The sequence below is a fragment of the Oryctolagus cuniculus genome, chromosome 2 (genome assembly GCF_051225735.1).
Source record: "Oryctolagus cuniculus isolate XC-2025 breed Fujian yellow rabbit chromosome 2, ASM5122573v1, whole genome shotgun sequence".
Lineage (NCBI taxonomy): Eukaryota > Metazoa > Chordata > Mammalia > Lagomorpha > Leporidae > Oryctolagus > Oryctolagus cuniculus.
The window spans coordinates 20835155-20847361 of NC_142868.1; the positions used below are offsets into that span (position 1 = coordinate 20835155).

At 53.1% G+C, this 12207-nt stretch overlaps 1 protein-coding gene across 2 annotated transcripts in view; it reads left to right on the top strand.

Moving 5' to 3' along the window:
- The window catches only part of SLC34A2 (solute carrier family 34 member 2), a 44220-nt gene extending 37505 nt beyond the window's left edge, over positions 1-6715 (top strand). For both annotated transcript variants that reach the window (XM_089326997.1, XM_002709262.6), the window contains exons 10-13: positions 1259-1426; positions 2575-2691; positions 2784-2908; positions 4335-6715. In XM_089326997.1, coding sequence (XP_089183123.1) covers positions 1259-1426; positions 2575-2691; positions 2784-2908; positions 4335-4964 — 1040 coding nt within the window. In that variant the 3' untranslated portion in view covers positions 4965-6715. The remainder of the gene's footprint in view (positions 1-1258; positions 1427-2574; positions 2692-2783; positions 2909-4334) is intronic.
- Positions 6716-12207: the final 5492 nt, after the last annotated feature.

Below are 12207 nucleotides of genomic sequence, written 5' to 3' on the forward strand. Positions count from 1 at the left end.
TTCAGGAAGTTGTGGGGCCACACAGGCTGTGTGAGTCCCTGCTGCTGCACGGCGGGTCCCCACAAGGCACTGGGCCTGTAGCTCTGAACATGGCAGTGGGCCTGTGCCATTGAATGCTATGGTTGGTTTTGTATTCTTTTAAAAAACTTATCTTTATCTTGAGAGAGAGAGAAAGAGAGACTGATCTTCCATTTGCTGGTTCACTCCCCAAATGCTTGCAATAGCCAGGGCTTTGCCCAGACCCAGGGAGCCTAGAACTCCATTTGGGTCTTCTGCGTGGGTGGCAGGGACTCAGCCACCTGAGCCACCACCCACTGCCTCCCTGGTTCCTCGCCCACAGGCAGCTGGATGAGAAGCAGAGGAGCCAGGCTTCAAACCCAGGCACTTGATGTGGGAGGAAGGCGGCCCAGGCAGAACCTCAACCTCTCAGCCAATGATTTCCCCTACAGAATCAAGTGAATTTCCCACCTCCCACGCCCTGGGTGCTATATATACACTGACAGAACCGGAGCGTGCTGGAATTACCACGAGGGCATACTGGGATTTTGAAAAGCAACAGGTTTCTGGCTGGCGCCGCGGCTCACTAGGCTAATCCTCCGCCTTGCGGCACCAGCACACCGGGTTCTAGTCCCGGTCGGGGTGCCGGATTCTGTCCCAGTTGCCCCTCTTCCAGGCCAGCTCTCTGCTGTGGCCAGGGAGTGCAGTGGAGGATGGCCCAGGTGCTTGGGCCCTGCACCCCATGGGAGACCAGGAGAAGCACCTGGCTCCTGCCATCGGATAAGCGCGGTGCGCCGGCCGCAGTGCACTGGCCGCGGCGGCCATTGGAGGGTGAACCAACGGCAAAGGAAGACCTTTCTCTCTGTCTCTCTCTCTCTCACTGTCCACTCTGCCTGTCAAAAAAATAAATAAATAAAAAACTAAAAAAAAAAAAAGAAAAGCAACAGGTTTCCGATAAGCGATACCCCCTACTCCAACTTGCCCGTGCTGCCCCGACTATATGATTATCACAGGTGATAGAGGTGGCAGAACTGGGTAGGAGGCCTGATGAGCTGTGCAAAGCCCACATTTCCCAGTTTTAGGAGGTCCCCTGACCAGAGCGTGGTCTCAGGCCCCACTTAGCTGTGCTGATTCTGGGCCGCCATGTGCATCGCTAACAACCTAGGTTCTACTACTACGAGGAGGGGAATGCTGGGAGTAAGTCTCGTCCTGGGCCAGCATGGGGGTCTGTGTCCCTGACGAGGCTGCCGTGGTCTCTTAGGCCAGCACATCTTTGTGAATTTCAACCTCCCGGATCTGGCCGTGGGCGTCATCCTGCTGATCGTCTCCCTGCTGGTTCTGTGCGGCTGCCTGATCATGATCGTCAAGCTCCTGGGCTCTGTGCTGAAGGGACAGGTGGCCGTCGTCATCAAGAAGACCCTCAACACCGGTAGGCCTGCTGCCCCCGAGCTGGGCATCACGAGGGCCATCCCAGTGGGCTCCTTTGATTCCTGTCTGACAATGGCTTTGCACAGATCTCCTGTCTTGCGTCTGCTAAACCACCCAAGTCAAGATGCCATTTGCCCGGGAGATTTTCCCTGGCCTTGTGGGTGGGGTCTGGATACAGGTATCCACCCTCCTCCCCACTTCCCGTCAGTCTGGGGAAGGGAATGTGATTCTGGATAACTCCAGCAGCCTCTTGGGGCAGCCAGTGAGAGCTGACCAGGCCAATGACATCGCCACTCCGGAAAGTTAGTGAGATGCAGCCAAGAAAACCCATCTCACCAGGTTGTCAAGAGACGGAGCTGAGCAGCCCTGGGCTCTGGGCAGGGAGGCACGGCCTGCTCCATTGCCAGTGGGCCCGCAGGGCTGCTCCCCACGGCTGTATTTTCTCGGTGCTCCTGGAGGTGGGAAGAAAGGAGGAAGGTGTGCAGTGGTGGGCGGCCAGGCTGGGAGCCAGCGTGGAGGCCTGGCTGCTCTGAGTTCCGGCACCTTTAGTGTCTCTCACCTGACCACTGCGAGTCTGGTTTTGTCTTCCTAACACTCACCTGCATCCTTGGTTTCACTTTCTGACTATGCGGGTGAAAGACCACAGAGAAGGAAATGGATTTTATTTATTTATTTATTTGAGAGGGAGAGTTACAGACAGAGGGAGAGACAGAAAGGTCTTCCACCTGCTGGTTCAACCCCCACATGGCCACAGTGGTCAGAGCTGGGCTGATCTGAAATCAGGAGCCAGCAGGGGCTTCTTCCAGGTCTCCCACATAGGTGCAAGGGCTCAAGCACCTGGGCCATCTTTCACTGCTTTCCCAGCCCATAGCAGAGAACTGGTGTGGAAGAGGAACTGCCAGGACTCGAACCGGCACCCAAATGGGATGCTGGCACTGCAGGCGGAGGCTTAGCCTACTGCACCCACAGCTCCGGTCCCAGGAAACTGACTGCAGTCCAGTCTGCCCAACCATGGCTGGGCTTAGCAGTGGGTGGAGAGGCCCCAGCCCAGCCACTGCCCCAGGTTGCTGTGCAGCACAGTGCACACCTGGGCTTCCAGCTGAGCCCTCTTTGGGGTTGCGAAAGTTCTCCTCGCCTTCTTTCTTGCAGACTTCCCCTTCCCCTTTGCCTGGGTGACTGGCTACCTGGCCATCCTCGTGGGGGCGGGCATGACCTTCATCGTGCAGAGCAGCTCCGTGTTCACATCCGCCATGACCCCGCTGATCGGTGAGTTTCTCCCTGCCTTCTCCCTCCGGCCGCCATTGCCATTTCCCGTCATCCCCTGGGCCGAGCGCCATGTACTTCGTGTTTCGCCCCAGGTATTGGCGTGATAACCATCGAGAGGGCCTATCCACTCACGCTGGGCTCCAACATCGGCACCACCACCACCGCCATCCTGGCCGCCTTGGCCAGCCCCGGCAATACATTGAGGAGCTCGCTGCAGGTCAGAACACGGCATGGGGCAGGGACTCTGTGGGTCTGGATGGGATACAACCCCGTGTGCGCATTTGCAAACTGGTTTCTAACAAGAGCCAGGCTTGTCTCTGATCTATCCAGAAGATGGAAGTAAGATGCAGGGGGTGGACCTGAGGAGCTCGCTATGAGAAGTGGAGGCCACCAGCTCCCTTTATAGGTGGTCTGCCCCCCATCACTGGCCATTGTTCAAATCAAGGTGGGCTGGCCACCCAGTAGAAAGGAGGAAATCGTGTTTAGGATGCCCAGACAAGATACCACTTCCCAACTCCTCGCCCCTCTCTTGGGGAACTGTGCCTGGGCAGTAGCCAGAAAGGGCATCTGGCAAGAGCCTGGCATTACACCAAGACTCGGGGCACCTGCCTGGCCTGGATAGATGAAGTTCCCTTGGGCTACCTTCACTCCCCAGATGCCCACAACAGCCGGGGCTGGACCAGGACAAAGGGAGCCTGGGACTTAATCCAGGTCTCCCACACGGATGGCAGGGAGCCAGGGATTTGAGCCCTCACTGCTACCTCTCAGGGTGTGCTGGAAGCTGGATCAGAAATGGAAGAGCTGGGATTTGAACCCAGGCAGTCTGATGTTGGATGAGAGTGTATCACACGAGGAGACTCATTTTAATAATGTATTTGATTTAACCCATTATCACTTCAACATGTATTCAACACAGAGATTGTTTGGGCTAAGTCTGAAATCCACCTGCTAGTACATCTCAAGGTGGAGTAGCCCACCTAAACGCTTAGAGCCACCTGTGGCTGCTGGCTACTATACTGTCCAGGGTCAAGCCCTGGGTGTGGGCAAGTGGCCAAGGGCCTGGCTTCTGGAGCCAGACCTCCTGGACTTGAATCCCACTCCCCATCTCCCACCCATGTGACGTGGGGAAGAGAGCTTAATTTCATGGTGCCTCGCTTTTCTTCTGTGTCTAACAATGGCTGCCCCTTGGCAGGTGTTTTTGAGGATTGAGCCTAGCCGTGCGAAGCATCCCCAGTGATCGCTTCCCACAGACTGGAGACTCAGTGGTCACTGTCGCCATGGTGTTTTAGTGACAGTAACCATCCTCCCCCAACCCCCACCCCACCCCACCCCCTATCCTGAGAATGGGCCATTGAGCCCTGTGAGTTTTCCTTCTGCCTACCAGCTCAGAACTGCCCAGCGGGAGGCCACAGGACTAATGCAGCTCGGGTGGCAGTGGGCAAACCCATTGTTGGAGCCTAAAGGACTTCAGGCCCTGAAACCTGAGCTGGGATTCAGCCTCCTCTCCTCGCCCCAGACACATAGTAGGGCCTCGGAGGTTGGACCCATAGTGGGACCTCGGGCGCCACTCCGAGCCCAGCTAGAAAGATGAGGAGGCTTCCCTGGGCAACAGGCCACTCACTCATCCACCTGCTGTCTTGCAGATCGCTCTGTGCCACTTTTTCTTCAACATCTCCGGCATCTTGCTGTGGTACCCGATTCCATTCACCCGCCTGCCCATCCGCCTGGCCAAGGGGCTGGGCAACATCTCGGCCAAGTATCGCTGGTTCGCCGTCTTCTACCTGATCTTCTTCTTCTTCTTGATCCCGTTGTCGGTGTTTGGGCTCTCGCTGGCCGGCTGGCCGGTGCTGGTGGGCGTAGCGGTGCCCATCCTCCTCCTGCTGCTCCTGGTCTTGTGCCTCCGGCTGCTGCAGTCGCGCTGCCCGCGGGTCCTGCCCAAGAAGCTGCAGAACTGGAACTTCCTGCCCCTGTGGATGCACTCGCTGAAGCCCTGGGACCACCTCATCTCCCTGCTCACCAGCTGTTGCCAGAGGCGCTGCTGCTGCTGCTGCCGCGTGTGCTGCCGCATGTGCTGCCTGCTGTGTGGCTGCAGGTGCTGCCGCTGCAGCAAGTGCTGTGAGGACCTGGAGGAGGGCCAGGAGGGCCAGGGCATCCCCATCAAGGTCCCCCAGGCCTTCGCAAACCAGACCATGAGCAGGGAGGCCCAGGATGAGGTCAAACTCCCGATCGATGCCCTGGGCACCAAGAGCACCTGCAACAGTACAGCGTTCTAGGGGACACAGCCCAGTGGCGGGAGAGGACCTCAAGTCTGAATGTGCTCTGCCCGCTCCGTCCCTCACGTCACCCCCCTGCCCCGCACTCCTGGGGATGTGGTCCCCATCAGGGAACGGAGTGGATCTCAGTCCTGCCTCTCCTCCCCTCGGCCCAGGCTGTCAGCTCTGCTCTCTGGGCCTTCTTTCCTGGAAGACGTAGGAAGGCCACTGAGGGAGAAGTAGACAAGGCCTCCGGCTGGACAAGCTGGTCACTGTGCGCTTGTGTTCCCTCGGAAGGAGAAGGACCTGGGGGCGGGACTTCTAGGAGGCGTAGAGGTCATTGTGAATGTTTTGTGTGTGCAAACCTCCCTTTGCTGTGACAGCCCTGGTGTCTCTCTCTCTCTCTCTCTCTCTCTCTCTCTCTCTCTCTCTCTCGTCATACGCTGGTTTCAACCAGAAGCAACTGCTCCCAGCATCTCAGCCCCAGCTCAGCCCAGTGCAGGGGAGGGAGTGTCCTTGTTTGGAGACCCGGAAGAGAAGCCCACATGTGTGAGACTTTCCCCCTTCCCAGTGCTCCCCAAGCCCCCTGCCGGGGCTTCCTCACCTGGGCAGGGCTGGCTAGCCCAAGCAGTCGCCCTGCACATCCTAGTCCTCAGGCTTCTTGGGTGGCAGCCACAGAGAAGGACTGATACCCTTGGCTCATGGGTGCCTCCACCTTCCCAAGAGAACGTGCTTCCTGCTCCTGATCAAGGCCATGATGGAGAATGACAGACAGTAAGGGATGGTCAGCGTTTGGGAGGCTACGGCTTACCTGCCAAAGAGGGCCCCAGGTTCTTCTCTGGGCTGACTTAGAAGCCACATTGCAGAAGCCTTATGCCCATCTTAGAAGCCTGATGCCCATCTCTTGGTCAGACTAAAAAAAACATCCCTGCTGGATCTTCAGGAATAAGAAATGTGAGTTCTGTAAGCCCCCTGTCTCCACTGCCGCCACCTTGAATCCCAGGAGGCATACGGTATAGACCAGCTCCACACTCCCTCTGGGTCGTCTTCACTTCCCGTGCAAGGTGAATGCAAAGCTCCACACTTTTCCCACGGGGAGGAGACCAGGGCGTGGTGGGGGCTGCCCTCAGAGCCATGACCAAGTGCAGTGGGGCACACGTGTGCCTGGGGGACAAGGTGTCCTCCCTGTGCCTTCTGGAGCTCCTGTTGGATTCCTACTGTTGCTCCTCTTCCCTCACCACGCCGGCGCTCCCGGCGAGTGAGCTTCAGCCTTCTTCAGGAAAGGGGAGTTGGCGCAGCTGCACCCCTGGGTCCCGTCCCCACCCCGACTCCCCAGCTCTCATGAGTTGGGGCCCAGCTGAGCCCTCCCCAGATGCCCCGTGTAGATAGCGGTTCCCAACAGAGACATTTAAACTCTATATTTATAGTCATGCACCATGTACAGCATTTTTCATAAGTTATATAGTAAATAGTGCCTGTGCTTTGTTTTATAGTGCTTTCCTTTGGAAGTGAGGCAGGGTTCTTCTGGGAAATGTAAAGAAACAGCCACCTTTGTATATTTTGTTACGCCCACCTGCTGGGCACACGCTTGCGGCCCCGCCCATGCCGCACACCCTGTAAATATGTAAGTTAAACCCAGGCAGCGGGCCTGGCATCTTTGCACTCGGATGATTTTGAAACATTGGATCCTTGTACCTGTGTTGATTGTTTTTTTTTTTTTTTTTTTTTACTGGTTGTGGGAAGGGAGAAATAAACAAGATAATCAAACCCGAGAGGAGAGTGTGGCTTTCATTTGCAGAGGTCTGGGGCCTCCTGGGATCTGCTTCCGTGAAAAATCCTACCGCACTTAACATCGTTGCTACCTAACACCCACCACCGGGGCAGCTACACAATTTGTGGGGTCAAGTTCTGTTGCAGGTAGCCAAACCGGAAGTCTTTCGATCCTTCCTTGGTGTCTCTCTTGCTATGTCACAGAGATTTGCTACAGAGTGCTACTCAAAGTAGAACATCTAAGATTCAAATTATTTTACACTTCATCCCTTCCTGTGTCATTGCATTTTAAGTGCAAACGCAAGGGCTTTTGACTTGCATACAGAATTACTGAAATCACACAGTTCCGATTCCGTGGCTCCATAGCGTGTAGTTTGTTCGTATGAAGACAGTGGGAACACTGGCCAAATCAATTATTGTCTGATTTAACTTGTGCATTCTTCCAACACTCTCTGCCTGCAGTGAGCAAGGAAGAGTCTGCGTCACCGTCTTTAGCGCAGTGGCTGGCCTCGGGGAGAGAGGATATGGCAGGTTCTTTCGTCATCAGAACACCATTGCCTTTTTGCTGTATTCTAACAAAGTTCTGATTTGGGGCCGGCGCTGTGGCACAGTGGGTTAAAGCCCTGGCCTGAAGCGCAGGCATTCCATGTGTGCCGGTTCTAGTCCTGGCTGCTCCTCTTCCGATCCAGCTCTCTGCTGTGGCCTGGGAAGCAGTAGAAGATGGCCCAAGTCCTTGGGCCCCTGCACCCACGTGGGAGACCCGGAAGAAGCTCCTGGCTTTGGACCAGCGTAGCTCCGGCCGTTGAAGCCATCTGGGGAGTGAACCAGCGGATGGAAGACCTCTCTCTGCCTCTACCTCTCTCTGTAATTCTGACTTTCAAGTAAATAAAATAAATCTTTAAAATAAAAGTTCTGATTTGAACAAAGTGTGGATTTTGTGGTGTTGTTGCTCTCTGAATAGTTAAGTCTCAAGGAAGGGTTGGTTTCAGTTAAATTCGTGGGAGGGGACCACAACGAGGAGCACCTGTTTTTAGAGTGGCTGACACACATGCTTATGGTTGGGTCAGTAGCATCGAGGGATGCTGAACTTGACCTTGGGGTAACTTGGCGAGCTGGGTTCTACTTCAGGTACTGATGTGTACTTTCTCAGCATCTGTTACAGTTGCTCATTTGGAAAACGGGGCAGTAACACTTGGCTTCCGGTGGTTATTAAAATGAAGCAATATAAGTAAACATTTGGCCCAGACTTGGTTTACTGTTAGTGCTTTGGGATACAGTTATGCCTCAGAATATAGGCAATTGGCATGCATGGCAGTTGTTTGCATTTTTCTTCCTTTGAGGATAGCAGGTCACTGATTCATGGTTCCATCTGTGGTTTTTATTTTATTTTATTTTACAGAGGTGTGAAAATTATACACCTTCAAAGGAAATTTTACCTTCAATGTTGGGTTTTGATCTTGCTCTTGGCCAGCAACATGCATACAGTCTGATCCTCCCTTGGAAGCTGGGCAGTGGTGGCAACTGCAGCTCCCAGCCAGTCATGTAAATCGTGAAAGCAAACCATTGCTGAGCTAGGAAGCTCATGAGGTTGGGTGTATTCAATGCATTGTTTGACTTGTGATCTTTTCAGCTTGCAATGAGTTTCCTGGGACGTCACCTCATTGTCAGTCCAGGAACATGCATGGGTACAAAGTGAAATGCCGAGTCAAGATGGCTGTCATCAACCCAGGAAATAGAGCGCAAAACTGGCCTTGGCTTATTTTATTAGGACAAGCTGGACAAGTGTCTTATGCCTTGAGGTCAATCCAAGGACCAAGCTGAGAAGCCAGCAGAGGACAGGATGCAAAGAACACATGGTATTTCCAAAACAAAACATTGTGCTGACAAGAGATTCCACGTGGGACTCTAGTCCCAACCAGTGGCAGTGGTGGATATTTGAATAAAAGGTTTTGCATTATTTTTGTCAAGAACGAAAGTCAAGTAGTTCTAGAGAGTTTACAACAAACAGCGCCGTCCTTTGTTCTGTGCCTCCACAGTCTCGCAGTCACAGCCCTTCCTCTGCCTTCTAGGGTTCTCTTCCAGTGTTCCAGAGTTATCCTATGATTAGAATGGCCTTTTCTTCAAACATCCATTGCCCTGGTTTTTGGTAGATGGAGTTTAGCACTTTCCACCCAGCCCCTGCCTCCAACTGCTCCTTCTCCAAACTGTGGAGTCAACATTTACATGATTATTGCTGTGTAAATGCAACAAAGCACAGAGGTGAATGCTGCACCAGGGTTGTTTTTCTTTCTCTGTCAGCGCTCTTAGTTTTCCTCTACTTGCTGCCAAGTGCCTGCCAACCTCTCAGTCGGTCTCTTTCTCTTCCTCTCCGTACACCTGCCCCTTCCTCCGCGCCATTCTCTCCTCGTGGTTTTCTTAGCCTTTCAAGCAACTCTCGTCTTGGATTTTGCCACTCCTCCAGGTTGGATCCCCTGCTTTCTCAATTTCATGTTGTTGGATTTTTTAAAACATCTTCTGTATTCTCTAGTTTGTTTTGAGTACCCTAGAAAAGCTGCAAAGGAAATAAAATTTGGGGGGACAGTCCCATGTGAAAATGTAATTAATCTGTCTCTCCCTCTCTCCGTCTGTAACTCTTTCAAATGAATAAAATAGATCTTTAAAAAGAAAATTTATCTATACTCACACTTTTGACTGACAACTTGAAAACCACTGCTTTGGTGTGCGGCAGATGTTACTGTAGCGTCTTCTAGAATCTTAGGGAGGTAGGACCATGCTGGTGATGTCGGCCGGCTTGTTAATAGCTTTCAATATCAATAATCTTGTGGGTTCTTGCCATGGGTTCAGAGAAGAATTCTGAACACTGGCTCGAATAGATCAGGCAACATGGTACATTTTTAAGCTTTTTATTCAGTGAGAGGAATACACAGGAGAGTGAGGGCTTTGTTTAGGGGAGAAGAAGTCTAGAAGCTAAGTTGGGTCCATACCAAACAGGGAGCAGGCCAGGAGAGAGCCATGTGGAGCAATTGTATGGTTATGAGCGGCCACAGGTAGCTGAGCGTGGGTAGCAAAACAAAGGCAGAGAGCAGCATGAGCCACGGGGAGCAAGCATGCAGGCGGGAAAGCAGAGAACAGGTGGCCGAAGGCCACGTGCCTGTGCCCTGCGCTGCAACAAGGAGGGGGCCCACTGTGCTCCAGGCCTTTTATTTACTCCCCAAGGGGGAGTGGTTACATGGCCTGATTAGCAGGTGGGCATACAGGTGGGGTCAGGTAGGGGCATGAGACCACACAAAGGGCGTGGTCTTCCAGCTCACCAATCTAATCGATTTTATCCTATCTGCCTGCCTATATCAATGAGAAGAAGGCCTGGCAGACAGCACCATGACCAGACACGCGAATGAATCTTAGCCCATCCAGTTCCTTCATGTCAGATGAGACCAGTGGAGCAGCCTAGACTCTCTCATCCCAACTTGCTGATCACAGAGTAGAGTAACAAAAAGGTGGTCATTGTTAAGCACTAGGTCCTGGGGTTGTTTGTTACGCAGTATGATATAACTGATACACAACCCGACTCTTCCAAGCGTAGGCTTTGGCTTAAGTCTGCTATATTTCCAGCACCTCAATGCCTAGCCCCTGACAGTTCCACCACGGCTCTGTTGGTTCAGTTCACTCAGAGAACCAGCTGCCTATCCCCGGCCTGGAGTGACAGAGCAGATCCACAGATCACCAGGCTACGTTGTTTAATCAGTACTTCAGCTTTCACGTCATCGGACTGTCATATTTGCTGAGTCAATCACCGTCTGGAGGCGTGGCTAACGTTCAGGCTATGAGCATAGCATAAATTACGCTGCCATAAACTGGAATTATGCCTTCTCATTTGGCTTCGGGCAATTACAGAAGATCCAAAGGGGTCCCAACCCCTGCCTGTTGGTGCTGAGGTTGTAATTTTGCATCCTTCTCTTTGTGGGCGTCTCAGGAAGTCAGTCAACAGCATTCCCCTTTTCCTCTACAGAATTTGGAATCAATTGAAAAATAAGACACAGAAGATCGGTGGATGGAGATGAAGTTATCTATTTTCTTCCTGAAGAAGCTGATTGTAAGATCTGGTTTTAGATTTGTGGGAGTGGAGGGGAGATGGTTGCTAATACTTGGCCCTTGGATTCAACCACTTTTCTCACCCAGTCACAGGCAGAGGTGAACGCTACAGACGTCGCCCATGGGGGTAGAGTGTGCCCTGGGTTACCATGCGTGACCAGCATAAATTACATCTATGCGTGGGCTGGCTCCAAAGCTGAGAGCACTCTGTTCTTCTCCCAGAGTTGCTAATCAGACCACAGGGAGGCCCAGCCCATGATTGCTGTGGAGGCTGCAGGGCAACTGAAAATCCCCTGCGACACGCTCACTGGGATGGCTGCTGAGTCCCTTCCCATGCACCACGTCACCGGCTCATCCTAGCCTGACAAGCGCGGGGCTATTGCCACTTAGCAGACAAAGAAGCACCAGGTTCTGAGAATTCACCCGATGATCCCAAGTGCCAGAATTAGGATCCAGAGCCCAGTGCTCTGGCTGCTGACCCTTGCTGCCATGTGACTCACTGGCTTCCAGGCTCCCAAGGTTAGAGAGCAGGGCAGAGGTAGTGGAGATGAGGTGCCAAGGCATCCAGAAGGAAGCATGGAGAGGGGAGCGGACAATCAAGGTGGGAGGTGGTGGAATGAGAAGGCTGTGTCAAGACGGCGGGGCGAGTGAGCATCAGTTACTCAGGAAATGGCTTCAGAACCAAAGAACAGGCAAAGGAGACTGCCTGGCAAAAGGCAGTGATTGGTTAGGGCATAAACCGCCCCTTGACCAGATTGGCTGCCTCAGTTATATAAGCTACTGCACCAACTGAAATAAACGAGTCTGCAAGCTGCTCACCTCTAGCAGGCTTTCACCTGACTCTCGGTGTCTGTGTCGTGACTCTGCGCTTCTTGCCTTACCGTGCTCCTCCTCTCAGAACGAATCCACAGCAACAGTGGAGGGGGTAAAAGGCATGAGACTCAAATCCTATCTGACACATTCAACACATGCCAAACACCCCAACTCTCTCCAGCAACCCCAAAGCCAGCTTCCTAGCCCCAGGGGCTGGGCCTTTGCTCTTCTTGTGTGGGGTGCATCATGGGTAATGGCAGGAGAGTCACTGCCAAATATCCTGGTGGAGGGACCCAGGTGAGAACCGTGAGATCAGCTCTTGGAGAGAGGAAGTTCTCACCTTTCTCCCCCCTGGAGTTCATAGTCCCAAATGGTCAATGGCGAAGGTTGGTCAGGGAACTGTGTCCACTCCTTGCCTGGATCCCGCCTCTGACCCCATCATTCTAAGAATGGTTAAGAAGTCTTATTCTTTCTGTTAAAATAATGAAATGGGAGCCCCAGAAGGCTGACTGGGCATTGGTGATACCATGTTGGATTTCCACTGTGATGGTCTAAACAAGGCAATTGCTTAGATTTTCTTTTTTAAGAC